Source organism: Pinus tabuliformis, chromosome X, assembly GCF_031772625.1.
Source record: "Pinus tabuliformis cultivar Carrire ecotype Pingquan chromosome X, CPIR1, whole genome shotgun sequence".
In the NCBI taxonomy this organism is placed as follows: domain Eukaryota; kingdom Viridiplantae; phylum Streptophyta; class Pinopsida; order Pinales; family Pinaceae; genus Pinus; species Pinus tabuliformis.
The window spans coordinates 78,754,845-78,769,950 of record NC_142308.1 but is presented as its reverse complement, the minus strand read 5'-3'; the positions used below and the strand labels follow the sequence as shown (position 1 = coordinate 78,769,950).

Here is a 15,106-nt window from a genome sequence, read left to right as displayed (position 1 = left end):
ACAAGAAGTATGAGGAATACCTGCTCGATAAGGGCGATATTCTCTCTCCTCCCTGAGCCACGTGTTGAATGGTATTTGGCATCGGGCGCGTTCCTATTAAACCGCTTAGGGTAATTAGGGTGCCCGAAAACCACTTTAACTATAGCGAAACTCTTTTTGCCGTGGTTTCGCTTCACGCTCTTCCATTTGCTCTGCTTTTTGGGTCTTCTGCTTGACGAACCCTTATCATCCATCTACTTGATTTTCAATTGGCTGCTTCTCCTTCCTGCACTGATAATGCTCCCTATCTGCGTTTGCCAAAGTGTAGCAATCCTCACATAGTTTCCCTAAGGGAATCGACTCCCATGAACTCTTGTTGTCTCTTATACAGAGCACCCCTTCATTTGCCAGCCGATTCACCAATATATTGGCGTTTCTGCGAACATGAACAAATCTAAGAGTTCTAAGGAATCTTAGGTGAGATTGAATGCAATGATAGACCTGCAGAAGTCTCCAGTGGTTTGAAACTTTATCTGGTGTTGTGCCAGTGCCTATCTTTTTGACCGAATTAATTGTTAATTCAAAGTCTGCCTCTATGATTGTGTTCTGTAAATTGGAATCAATCAGAATTTCTAAGCATTGCTCCATGACCATGAGTTCCACCATATTGTTGGTGGCATTCCCCAAATGATTATGAAATATGACTTTTATGTTACCATTTTCATCTCTTATGACTCCTCCGTAACCAACATCCCCAGGGTTCCCTTTTGAAGCTCCATCTATATTGAATTTCAAAAAGCCATGGGGAGGGGGTTGCCAGAAAGCCTTTCCCTCTATAGTCAGTCTTGCGGTCTTGTTCATGCCTTAAGGGGCAAGGAGCTGGAGCCCCAACAATCCTAGAATGTGAGCATCCTGGTGACAAGGGGGTTTCTCGGGGGGATGCTTTAGCATTAACAGTTTCTTTGACTTGCTTTAAGATTTGCGTAATGATGCTTTGGGTTGTGCCAGATTTATCCTTGAAAATCTTGTTGTTACGTTCTTTCCAAACATCCCAGATCAAAAATCCTGGAATCAGAGTCCAGGCTGTGTTGACTGTCTCATAATCTGAGAAGTATTTGCTCCAATTCTTTAAATTTCCAGTGATGTCATTTTCGTTCCTGTCAGTTCGTCTGAATATTGAGGCCACCCAGTTCCATAAGGTGGAGGTGAATGAGAAAAGGTTGAGAAGGTGATCCATAGTTTCTTCCTGCAGACCACATAACTGGCACCTTGATGGGCCGACAAAACCTTTCTTTCTAAGATTTTCCCAAGTCAGAATCTTCTTCTGTTGTACCAGCCACATGAACATTTTGATCTTCATCCAGTGTGGGTTCTGCCATAGTTCCTTTCATATCTTATTAGGGCTTGGATAGTTAAGTCCAGTGGCAATTCTTTTGGCTTCTTTGAGGTTAAAGTTGCCCTCACTGTTTCTCCCCCATCTTAGTTGGTCATTTGAGGTCGAAACCAAAATTTTCCTCTTTTCCAGGATCGCTTCAAGAACTTCAGCTTGGGCCTTCAAAGGGGTCTCTTCATTGTACACTGGTACCTTCCATATTCTCCATTTACCATTGTCCCTTGTCTGATCCCAAAAGTCACTTACCCTTTTCAGTCCTTTATTGATGGTATCCTATTTGATAATGTCTAGTCCTTCTCTACATAGGTTAGGTTCCTGCTACCAGTTATCCTCCCAAAACCAGGCTAGATTCCCACTTCTGATTTCCCAAAAACTATGATTCTGAACTAAGGCTCTGTTCTCCCAGGCATTGTTCCAAATGTGGGAGCCCCTGATGTGTCCTATCATTCAAATGTGGTCCCTTTCTTGCCAGTCCTTTGCATATTTCTGTTTCTAGAGCTTAGCCCAGGGGTTTCTCATTTCCTTTATCCATATCCACCAAAGTTGTGCCCCCAAAACTTTGCTTAGAGTATCCAAGTCATGGAGAGCCAAACCACCATGGGTTTTGGGTTTGCATAGCTTTTCCCAAGCTACCAGAGCCCATCTCCTTTTCTCTTCCCCTTTACCCCAAAGAAAATCTCTTTGGATGTTCTTGACTTGATGAGTAACTACTTTTGGGACCGGGAGAGCTGAGAACATGAAAATTGGAATGGTTTGCAGGACAACCTTTGTAAGAACTAACCTACCTGCTAAATTCAAAGATCTTCTTGTCCATTTACTGACTTTGTCCTTCAATTTATTAGTCATTGGCTCCCAAACTTCCTTACTCAGAGGTTTGTCAGTGAGAGGTATTCCCAGATATTTGGAGGGAAGATGATCTCTTTGAAAGCCTAGAATTCTCGAGAGATTTCTCTGAATAGAAATGTTAGTATTGAAAAAGAAAACTTTATATTTTGTGTGGCTTACCTCTATGCTAGCATCCATGGCAAAATCGTGCAGGATTTGTTTGAAAGCTTTGGCTTCCTTGACTGTGGGTGTGCCTTGTAGCATGGTTTCATCCACAAATTGTTGATGAGTCAATGTGTCCCCATTCTGAGTTAGTTTGAGTCCCTGGATTCTTCCTTCCGCCTTCTCTAAATTGATCACTTTGCCTAATCCTTCCATCATGAGAATGAAGAGGAAAGGGGAAAGTGGATCTCCTTGCCTGAGACCTCTTGAAGGCCAAAAGGTTCTGGATGGAGAGCAATTAAGAAGGATTGAACAATCAGCTGTGGTAACCAGGGCCATGACCCATCTTATCCAGTTGTGGTCAAAGCCATACGCTTTTAGAACCTCTCTGATGTAAGACCAGCTAAGCTTATCATAAGCTTTCGCTACATCAAGCTGTATGATCATGCCCGCTTGCTTATTATTCTTGAGAGAATGAACCACTTCGTGAGCTTGAATGATATTATTGAGAATTTGTCTACCTTCCACATATCCAGTCTGCTCCTTTGACATGAGCGTTGGAAGAAGGGGTTTAAGTCTGTTAGCAATAATTTTAGAAATGATTTTGTACACCACATTGCATAGAGCTATGGGTCTAAATCTGTCTGGTGTCATGGCTTTTTCCTGCTTAGGGATTAAGGCTATGAAGGATGCATTAGGCGCTCTTAGAACTGTTCTTGATTTTCTCGAATCCTCCACCACATCAAGAATATCATGTTTGACTATTTCCCAACATGTTTTGAAGAAGTCTACATTGAAACCATCCAGGCCTGGGGCTTTCCCATTGTGCATCTCTTTGATTAATTCAGTAACCTCCTCTTCAGTCACTGGCCTGTTAAGATTATAATTATCTTCCCTGGTTACCAGTTTTGGAATATGCTGAGTGAAGCTATTAATAAATTGAGATATTTCTATGATAGTCTCCTCTGCTATGCTTTGAAAATGTTGTACCAGTACAGACTCCATTTCTTTGTGAGTATTTAGTTCTTTCCCTTGAGGATCTATGAGTTTTGTGATCTGATTATGTGCCTTGTGTTCCATGGTAGACTTGTGAAAGAACCTTGTGTTTATTTCCCCTTTTTTAATCCATTGCACTCTTGATTTCTATCTCCAGAAGATTTCCTCCTGCTGGCATCTGTCGTCCCATTCTTGTTGAAGAGAGTTAGCTTGCATTTTCCTTTCCTCTGTGAAGCCTTCTGTGATGAGACTTTGGTTAGTTTCCTGTAATTTCTTTTCCACTTCTCTTTTGGCTTTAAAAATGTTGCCAAACTCATTTTTGTTCCATTCTTTAAGCCTTATCTTGATGAGTTTGAGTTTCTGTTGCAGGAGGAACATTTTTGTGCCTTGTATGGGCATGTCTTCCACCCACCATTTCCTAATGTTAGTGATGAAGTCAGGGTGAGTAAGCCAGACATTTTCAAACCTGAAAGGTCTGTTCCTCAGAGTGCCAATACATGAAGCTTCTAGCTGAATAGGCCAGTGGTCCGAGCCTCTGAAAGGGAGGATAAAAGCAGTTAGGACACGGCCATTGAGAAGGAGGTCCTCCAAGATTATGAACCTGTCTAGTTTCGAGGCAACTTGAGAAGCTTCTCATCTCTTATTGTTCCATGTGAAGGTGCCATTTATTGTTTCCATGTCTACCAGCCTCATGTTGATTAGGAAGTTCTGGAAGGCAATGGAGTCTCTTCCTAGTGTTTTGGTCCCTCCTTTTTTTTTCCATGAGAGATCTAATCATATTGAAGTCCCCTCCCAGAATAGCTCCTCCAGTGAGGTGAGGAGACTGAGTTTGTCTTCAAGTTTTTGAGGACCATAGACGCTTGTGATCATGTAACATTCCTTGTCCCCCAAAGGTTGGATAACCATTGAAAGATGGTTCCTAGATGCCTCAGCATCCAGGATACCAAATTTCTGAGGATTCCAAAGAGTGAGAATTCCTCCTGTTGTATTATTTGCTTTGACTTCCAGGTACTCATATTTAATAAGACATTTGTTATGAATTTCTCTGATTTTGTCTATTTAGCATTTTGTTTCCTGTATAAACACCATATCTGGTTTTCCTTCTTTTATTCTATTACTGAGATTTCTTTGTTTCCTTTTACTTCCTAGTCCCCTCATGTTCCAGGTTATGAGCTTCATAATGATGGGTTTGTAAAAGAGTAACTGGTAAGATCTTTCATCTTGCCTGAATTAATCATGAGTTTCCCACACTCTGTCAGCAGTTCGTTCCCTCTCTTCCTTCCTCTTTTCTTGCTTGGGTTCTTGGTGGAGTGTCCTAATGTTACCTCCATAGATTTAACCCCTCTATTCTCCTGGCTGTCGTGATTCCTTTTGACTCCAACAGCCTTAGTTTGAGATCTTCAGAGAAATAGTTGTTGTACTCTATCAAACTCCTCTTGTGGTAGAGAGTCAATCCCTTTGTTGGTTCCTTGCTCTAGAAACTTTTCTAGATCAATATTCTCCCTTTCAAGAATCTCTTGAAGGTCGTGGTCCTCCATGCCTCCTTCACTTGGGGTCATCTCATGGTCCCTGCCGAGTTCCATAGTGCTTGGTAGCTCCTCCTTTTGTTCATTGTTTCCATGTATTATTTCCATGCTATCCTCTTTTTCCTTCTCTGCATGATTGTCCTCCGGTTCCATGTCCATTCCATTTCCCCCCTCCCCTTCTTCTTCTAAAATCTTGAAACTGTTATGACTTGGTGGCTTGTTCTCACTAGGTTTCTCTTGGTACTTTTTACCCCCTCCTTTCCCTCTACCTCCCACTTTGGTGAAACCTTCAGGGTCTTTTCCTGTGTTGACTTTAAAATTGTCCTCCCTTTTTTTGAGTGGGCACTCTCTGAAGAGGTGCCCATGTTCATGACATTTACGGCATCTGAATGGGACATGTTCTTAGTCTACCGCCTATACCCATTCCTCATCATAATCCTCTAGGATGACTTCATCAGGGAGTGCTCCCGATAGGTCCATCTCTACACATATGTGGGTGAAGGAGGTATATTTACCTCGGAGAGTCGCCTCTGATATCTTTATAAAATGCCCTAATTTATTTCCTATAGCTTTTAAGGATTCAGGCAGCTAATAATCTAAAGGTAAGGAGTATACTCTAATCCATACCAGGACCGAAGTGAACGTTTCTCGCTTCGGGACAAAGTTCATCACCCATGGTCGCATGTAAAGGCCAGCAGCAGCATAGAAGTAGGGTCCTCCTTCAAATACTCTGTCTTTGTCCTCTAGGTTAGTGAAAACCACTGTGAAAAAACCCTTGGACCCAAGATGCAGATTTATTTCTCCCTTTGGTTTCCAGTTGTTTCTTATCCAAGTGTACAGAGCCTTCTCCGTAGGCCATATGCCCATAAACTTACATATGACCGCGTATGTCACCATGTAATCTCTATGCACCTGTAGTGCAGGGTCATTTAGGACCACCCAAGGTTTAATGTTTGTCTTGGGTTTACAGGGTCCCTTTGTAGATGTGTTCTCAGTTCTCTTACTATTGTTTCCTGATTCTGTTTCTCTCCTGACTTCCTTGTGGATCCCTTCCTGTTCATGGGATTTTCTTCTTTACGAATTTTGAGTGCTTGTTTTCTTTGTTTCTGCCTCCGTTGGTTTCCAGAAATTGTTCAGACTCACCTCCTTTCTTCTGTTTGATACCACATTACTATAGGAGGGAGTGGAGCTCCCCCCTTCGTGCCCCTCCTTTGTTGCTAGCTTGCACCTGTCGCTCCCTGTTCAAAACCCTAGCCTCCCACACCACCTTCCTTAGTATCTCAATGGAGTTACTTCAATTCTCGTTCCTCGTAGAATTAATTCATATGTGTATATATATATATTTAATATGTCGATTAAAGAAAATTTCATATGTGTTTCATTTTTTTATTACAAATTGTACGGGGAGTATTAGAATTTTGGTAAAATGGAAATGGTTAAATGTTTTTATATATTTAGATATTTTTAATTTGATTTTATCTCAAAAGAGTAAAATTCTATTTTAATAAATAATTTAATAAAAATCTAAGAAGATTAACTATTCTTAGTTTTGTAAAAGATAATTCCTTAAATTGAAATTTTTATAAAAATTCATTAAAAAGAAAGCATGAATTGATTAGAGCATATAAATATTTAAGAGACAATTTAATTTAAATTTACCAAATTATTTCTTTAGTAATGATTTTTTTTTTTGCAAAATAAGTCATTTAACTTAAAAGTTTATAGAAAAAGAACATGCCAAATACGTCATTTAACTCAAAATTTTCAAAAAAATGAATATACGAAAGAAAAACAATGAGTTTTCCATTTCAAAAACTACAAACTCAAAAGAAAAATAAATCTATTTAAAAATTTTAAAAGAAAAATATTTACAATGATGTAATTTTTTCTAATATATATTTGAAAAATCCATAAATAAAATAATGTTTTGGAATGTGACCATTTACAGGTGCCTTTATATTTTCCCCTTAAATATTTTGTAGTGAATAAGAATTTTGACCTACAATAAATTCCAGAATAAAATATTGTAATGTACTTGACCCCTTCATTTTGCATTCAAGGAATGGGGAATATATATATTCTGCTAACTAATTCAGTGCAGCTCCAGGTCCTCGACACACCTTGAAATTGCAATCCACAATTTCCTTTGAAATCTCAATCTTTTGGCTCGCATGTGACGACTTTGGGACGCTCAGTGTGTCTTGAACTCTCAAGTTGAGGTTCCCCCCAAAATTTGACCTTTCGGTTCACAGACCACTACTCTACGGTGATGACCTTCATTCCCATCAATGACCTGCCATGTTGGTGTGGGTCTGACCACCGATTCTCTATCCATCTTGTTACCCCGCCACTTTCGATATTGTTTTCTGCAATAGTTAAGGACTTCCAATATTTCAGCTACCACGCAACCATCCACACACTGTCCACTAGTGCCCCTATGAGCTCCACAACCCCGACGCCCTTATGAGAATACTTATGGGTTAACGGCCCCAAGTGATAGAGAATATCTCCGTCGACCAGTGCACTTTCAACTGAAAATCCCTAGTACTTGCGGTTCCCGGGACCTTCATCCATCCGTATTTACGAGGTTTTTGACCTTTGGGGTCTCACCATCGCTTGGGTGACATCATGTCAACATCATCCACACTGTGTTGTTCTGCAAGAGGTCCACGTGTCACTCGTATGTGGCTCCTTTGTGTACCAAAAACTCCCAAAATGCTTGTGACATGTCCTTTATGATGTCATGTTGATGTCACTCCACCTGACGATAAGTCTCCATTTGCCTGGTTTAAGGAAAGTGAGGGATTCCTCGGTGACTAGGTTGAAACTTGGTTTTACTTAGTAATCGGGAACCCTTGAACCCAGAGCCACTTAAGAAATCCATCTCACAACACTCCGGGGTTCCGACCTTCTGGGCTTCCGGGGTGGCCACCTCTGGTAGCTTCCCCACCTAATGGATTCGAGTGAAGGAAGAAGTTTCCATCACCATCTCTTGATATACCTTTGGTGCCCTTTACTGTCAAGTCCCCGACTTCAAATTAAATTATATTTTGGGCATTGGCTCTACATATTTTTTGCCTCGTCATTCCGACCAATCACATGAGGGGGAATATGGTTCCACCAATCAGAACCCTCCCTTGACTAGGGTTTTTACCGAGCAAAGGATAAGGTTAGCTCACACTTTTCCTATAAGTTCATGGCCTCACTCCTCTACACCACAACAAGGCCTTCCTCCTCATTCCTGTCATAAATCGGTTGAGGGAACTCGACTCTACATCACGTAGTGTCTTAGACAGAGAGATCCACAACATCCTCGGCTACCCTCTCTACCGCCACACATGCTTCCTTGAGTCAGTCTTGCTGAAAATGGCTCTATTTTACGAATATGGTGGACTCCAAGATGTGATTCATGGTTTCATGATGATGTCATTGGTTTCTTAGGGTTGTCTATGACATTATCCCTCTTGAGATTGGGTGATAGATTCTCCATTGGGTACTTGGCCAGCAATTCTTCCCTTCCCACTGGGAGGGAATGCTACCCAAGGCAGCGTAGGTGCTCCTACATCACTTACCTACCACAGAATTGGTGTGTAGTCTTGAGAGGTTCCTACCTCTCCTGCCACACGCCAACGATAGTGGACCCTGTGTCAAGCCTACAATAAGTTCCATGGAGCTTTCGGGTGCCTCAACAACCACCCAATGATGCCAACAATAGGTATCCAACCTACTGAAAATGCCAGGCTAAAGGACATTCAAGGAAATCTGGCGGCTCAATTGGTTCCAGGGGAAAACTCTTCTTGTCATTAATGCATTGCTTGCCATGCGACACAAGAACTTGTAACTAGACAAAAAATGACATATAAGTGAATACAAGCCCTAGCATGTAGAGGGTCTTCCATGTAATCTATATATTGATAAAAGGGGTCTCAGAACCCACTATTTTTCAACTTTTAATCCAAGCTCTCATAGCTTGGTCGTGACATGTAAAGATTTATGTTTCTTCCTTAATAATTTATGTATGTGCTACTTTCCACACTATTAAACATGTATGTAGGTCCAGGCTCAGCTCAGCGTTGTGGCTTAGCCTTTGTTATCATGTAGTTTTTTATGCCTATTATGCAGCAGATGTTCTGTGACCATCATCCGCAATCATTTCATGCATTCTTTCTTTCATCGTTCACACACACATGCATCTATATGATCAACACATATATGTATATACATATCAATAACATATCCACAAGGAAAATGTACCACATATGCAAGCATAAAAAACATAGTGTAGTCCCTGAATCCAGAACCATAATCTATAATACTTCGACATGATTCATTAGAAGATAAACGACATACACAGATACTTATCTTTGAACTTGATGGGTAGCTTAGTCTAGGACAAGGACTCTCCACCCAACCGTAGACAGTTGCAACCACACTTACTTGCAGTTGTCACCCCCAAGCCAGATTCTAGAGTGTGGGGGTTGCTTGCTTCTAGGACTAAGACATCAACTGCCACTGAATCAAGGACCCCACAGGACTTCCTTACTCAATCCCACTAACTGATAACTACTTGCTTGGTTGACACCAGGAGTCCATAGGTTCCCAACCTCAGTCCCAATTGCACACATAGTGATTCTCTCCCTTCTAAGGAGTCCAAAATCCATTGTTCGATCAGGGCGGTAGCCACAAGTATTCACTCTAGTCTTCCTCTACTACTACTCTAGGATGGTCTCTTCCAAAGTTGTTAAAGGGCACAACAGTCTGCTATCTCCACCCACAACCTCTAGGGGACTCAATTTGTTACAAGGCTCCAAAGATTCCATCCCAACCCATAGTCTCGAGAGACCTAAGCTGTTACAGGGATCCAAAGACCTTTGTCTCAACTCATAGCCTCTAGGGACCCAAGTTGTTATCGGGATTTAGGGATCCTATCTCAACCGACTGTCTCCAAGGACCCTAAGTTGTTACAAGGCTCAAGAGACTAGATATTCAACCCACAACCTCTAGGGATCGAGAAGCAATCCCCTTCTCTTCTCTTCTCTTAAGCGCTACCTACTGGTAGCTCTTGCTGATTCCTCTCCTCGCTACCACTCTTCATCCATCTTTGTATCTCCTCCTCTTATCCCTTCTGAATGTGTCCCTTCCATCCTTGTTTCTAGCTTTTCTTGGCCTCTCCCTTAACCATCATTACTTTATAGAAATATTTGTTGGAACAAATAACTTCTCTTATGAATTACTTTTTTCATAAGAGGCAGGTACTAAGAAGCAATGTTGCATATTACACTTGTTCATGAATGGAATAATTATCCACAAATGTAGGTAGTCGGATAACCTATTTCTTTAGATTGGGCCATTAACCTATTCTTTTAAGTTAAGATATTATAAAATAAAATAACTAATGTTGTCATATGCTGGTAAGTACATATTTGAATGAAATTAAAAAAAATTAATCATAAAAGCTAATTAAATTATGAATTTATTTTAAATTAGTATTAATTATAAAAATATTAATATAAGTTAAAGATATAAATATTTTAAAAAACATGCAACAAACTCATTAATCATCGAAACTTACAAACACTTTATTAAGGGGATTTTTAATTTGTAAATATATTTTTGTTACAATACCATATAGATTATCAATACCACATGCCCCAAAAATAATAACTCACATCATATGAAATTTATTTATATAACAATTTTTTAAATAATGAATTAAATTAAAAAAATAAAAAGACATAAATATTTGGAAATAAATCTCAAGGATTGATTTGTATATACTATTATACATATTTTAGAATATTCGATCAGGTATATATATATATATTCAAAACAAAATTTCACAAAGAAACAAAATAAAAATATTTACAATATAAATATAAATAATTGTAAATAATTATTTATATATTTTTAGGTTAATTTGTTCAAAATATAGCAAAATTTTGTTAGAATTATAAATTCAATATATGAATTCTACACAATTTAAATACTCCATATTTTTTTATGATATTTGAATCTGTTTATGTATTTTAAAAAATCTATTTATATATTAAAAACTATTTTAAATTAAAAATTATTTTACCAAATTCTAACCCGAAACTATATCAATGAAAATAGTTAAACCTCATTGAGCCCAGAGAATCATTCTACAACCCATGTGTAATCTTGTCATTCCTCATCAAAATTGAATTGAAATTTTACTCATATCAACTAAAATAAAAATTATAAAAAAATCTAAAAATTAAATAACTATAAAAAAAACATTTAAATAATGTCTACTCATAAAAAAAAATTAAATTACAGAACCCTCTAAACTCATATTAAATCCTTATTAAACCTACACCAATAAAAAAATAGCAAATAAGTACTTTGCAACTATTTATACTTTTCGCCACTACTTGTTCCTATTCAAGGATCTGATTACTTTGCAACTATTTCTTACTTTTCGCCACTACTTGTTCCTATTCAAGGATCTGATTCATGGTAAGATTTTAATTCAACAATATTCCGTGAGAATGTATTAGTGGCAATGAGGATATTATAAGATATCCTGTATAATGCTGTTATATCAGTGACTCGAAACTCAGTTACAGGTTTTTCAATTCTGGTCACAGCGAATTGGTCACAGAAATTCACAGCTTGAGAGCAGAAAATGAAAATTCATAACATCTACGTAATTAATAACTAAGCTATTAAACACTATAATGTCCCATCTGGTAAGAAGTTTCTACAAGACCAGGGCTTTATTTCAACAGCTTCTACGTGGTCTGTTGTTTTTATGTTTAGATAGGTCATTATTTGGTCTCAGCTGATGTTAATCATCATCATCATCAATTACACTGCTACGGCAAATCGAGTAGTTGGAACCGCAAAGAGTTTGTGGGATCTAGGCATTGTAAATTCATACTTTTCAGTCATGTCCAGGTCCTTCACATCCATGCCCTCAGGAAGCTTCCAATTGAAACAGTGCACGAGTTGCGCCACCGCAAACTCGACGACAAGAGTTCCCAGTTGCTGTCCTGGACATCCTCTCCTGCCTCCTCCGAACGGAAGCCACTCAAAGTTCTGAATTCTAGAATCTATGGAACCAGCTTCCATAAATCTCTCTGGATTGAAAGTATCTGCATCCTCCCCCCATGACTCAGGGTTCGTTGCAATCTGCCAAAGGTTCACCAGAAGGCGAGTTCCCTTGGGGATTTGATAACCCAATATAGTGCAGTCCTCCACAGAAGCGTGGGGAACCCCAAACGGCCCCGCTGGATGGAGTCTAAGCGTTTCTTTCACCACAGCTTGTAAGTAAACGAGACTAGGCAGGTCAGACTCGCTTACCATGCGATCGAATCCAACTACACGTTCCAACTCGCCCTGAAGCTTCTTCATCACTGGTGGGTTCTTCAGTAGTTCGACCATTGTCCAGTCTAAGCTTGTAGAAGACGTGTCCGTGCCAGCGGCCAACATATCCTTTCACCATTGTAAACATAAGTTCGGGGTCACAATTATTGAATTATCGGAAACCATTGGAATAATTGATGAAATAATATATCCAAAATCAACATACTTTAGAATGAAGGTTTCTTTGTGATTAGGATTCATTTGAAATTTATTTTCTTGGCCATCTATATATATTCCCTGTGTGATTCCTAAGAATGAAGGAAGAGTTAGCACATAGTTCTGCTCATTATATTGAAATTAGTATTTTAGTTGACAACTTTTTTTCCAACATTCTGAACCCTGAACTTTAAGTGTGATTCATTTTCCAGATAAAATGATTAATAATGAATAGCATTAGATGGTTTGAGAAATAGATAAAATAATTTCAATATGATAAACATTCTGAACCTTGAACTTTAAGTGTGATTCATTTTCCAGATAAAATGATTAATAATGAATCGTATTAGATGGTTTGAGAAATTGACAAAGTAATCTCAATATGATAGATCAGGGAGAAAAATTTCAAATTAACATACTTATCATAACAATTTTAATATTATTTTTTCTGAATTTATCACATTGAAATTATTTTTGTCAAAGAACCATCCAGTATGGTTTATTTTTGGAATAAAATGGTGAATTATACTAGATAGTTCAAAACATTGGCAAAATAATCTAGATCAGGAAAAGAATTTCATACTAACATATTTACTAGAATAACCACTTTAATATTATCTTTAACAACTTTAATATTATCTTTTCTAAATCTATCACACTAAAATGATGAATCACATTGAATGGTTTGAAACATGGGCAAAATAATCTGGTTGGGGAAAAAAATTTCAAATCAACAGATTTACTAAAATAACATTTTTAATATTATCTTTTAACACATGAAAATTATTTTTGTCAATACTTTAAACCAACTAATATGTTTATCTTTAAAATAAAATCTAAATCATGAAGAAGAATTTCAAACCAACATACTTACCACACTAACAACTTTAATATCATCCCTTCCCATCCATTACATTGAAATTATTTTTGCCAATATTTTTTTGACATTTCTAACTGCCTATTATTATTGTTCATCTCCAATAATATTTATCTTACCCATAAAATGATAAATCACACTATATGGTTCCAAACATCAATTATTTTTGCCAAAAAAGAAAAGTAAAATATAACCTAACCTCAATGTGATGAATGAATCTGGGAGAAGATGAATTTCAAGCCAAACATACTTACCAGAAGAACGGCTTTAATATTATCTCGTGAAGGTTGGAACTCTGCATTTTTATCGACAGAGGCTGCAATTAAAACATCCACAAGATCTCGTGGAGCGTTGGCGTCATTCTGCGCAGCGTGATCATCAATTACTTTCTCTAAGAAATCGTCCTGCGACTTCCTTACTTTCTTGAAGCGACGGCTGAAGCCTTGGAGATCCATCCAGGCCAAGTATGGTATGTAGTCTCCGATGTTAAAAGAACCAGACAATGCAACAATTTCTTTCACCATTGATACAAACCCTATGTTGCCAATTATGTCCTGGTCACTATATTTTCTACCGAAGACCATCCTGCACATTATGTCAGTCACCAGACCCGACACGATCTCAGTAATGTTTACAGGCTGATGAACTGAATTCAGAAGAGAGCGAATCATGTCGGAGACTTCCTCTTCTCTTATGTAGCGGAAGTATTCTATGCGCTTAGAGTGGAGCACCTGTAAAACACAGACCTTGCGCATCTGCCTCCAGTAAGGCCCTAACGGAGCAAAGACCACATCCGACGAATTATAGGTCAAGTATTTTGCAGCGGCGTATGGAGACCTGCTGGCGAAAATGCGGTCATTGGTCTTGAGAAACTCCTTGGCCATATCTGGAGAGGAGACGACCAAGGTGAGGGCGGAGCCGAGGCGGAGAGACATGAGAGGCCCGTATTTCTTAGATAGCGCCGCCAGAGCGCGGTGGGGAAGGTCTCCCAGCAGGTGAAGGTTGCCGATGATGGGCAACGGAAACGGCCCCGGAGGCAGCCTCCCCTTAGGCATGCTACCAGATTTTCCATTCCTCCCCCTGAAAAGGAAACTCCATGCCGCCACTGTCAATACAAAGATAAAAGCACTGAGTAGTTTAATATCAAAGTAATTACCTACGTTCCACGAAACTGGGAACTGGTGAAAACCCAACTCCATCGCCATGATCAATCTCAGCCGCGCACGCTCACTACTTCCAACACAATGAACTACTGGACATATTTTTCTGTAGAGTGGTGGAAATACTTATAGGCTGGTCGAACATGCATAAACGTCAGGTAACTGAATTCTGGTCTCATTACTTACAGGATGGGGGTATGGTCATAGTCAACACACGTGAAATTATGGTCCAGTTGGGGCCCGGAAATCACCTTCCACGATTCTCTCTGACGATTCTTATTGTCTTTATAGAGACCATAAGTCTTTAATCTTCCACGATTCTCTCTGACGATTCTTATTGTCTTTATAGAGACCACAAGTCTTTAATGCTAGTTATTGTCTCTCTAGAGATAATAAAAAATTATATTTAAAAGCAATATAATATCACTTTTGTCTCTTTAGAAACAGTATAAAACAATGAATCTAGAAAAATATCTCACCATTGAAATAAATCAATATAAAAAATATCTAATTTAAAAATCAAATACAATATCATTCATTAATTCATATTAGGGCATAGTGGGTTCGAACCACCACCCTCCTTATAAGGCAGGTGCTCTTCCATTAAGTTAGCATCATTTAAATAATTATGTGAGGAGTTATA

At 38.7% G+C, this 15,106-nt stretch overlaps 1 protein-coding gene across 2 annotated transcripts; it reads right to left on the bottom strand.

Annotated features, from left to right (window-relative positions):
• Positions 1–11,415: 11,415 nt before the first annotated feature.
• Positions 11,416–14,581, bottom strand: LOC149138453 (cytochrome P450 71AU50-like). Of its 2 annotated transcripts, XM_089448068.1 has the most exons (3): positions 14,460–14,571; positions 13,558–14,408; positions 11,416–12,339 (listed from the first exon to the last, which is right to left on the bottom strand). In XM_089448068.1, the coding sequence occupies exons 1-3, from the start codon at positions 14,506–14,508 to the stop codon at positions 11,713–11,715; spliced, it is 1,527 nt and encodes a 508-aa protein (XP_089304194.1). In that variant the 5' UTR covers positions 14,509–14,571; the 3' UTR covers positions 11,416–11,712. The 2 variants fall into 2 exon arrangements, with proteins under 2 accessions (XP_089304194.1, XP_089304193.1); XM_089448067.1 differs by having other exon boundaries at positions 13,558–14,581.
• Between the last annotated feature and the right edge of the window lie 525 nt (positions 14,582–15,106).

Bases quoted from the DNA above. Each gene is read 5' to 3' on its own strand.
- LOC149138453 (XM_089448067.1), bottom strand. From the start codon at position 14,508: ATGGCGATGGAGTTGGGTTTTCACCAGTTCCCAGTTTCGTGGAACGTA. The intron at 12,340-13,557 runs GTAAGTATGTTT...CAATGGTGAAAG, and splicing joins ATATTAAAGCCGTTCTTCTG to GATATGTTGGCCGCTGGCAC.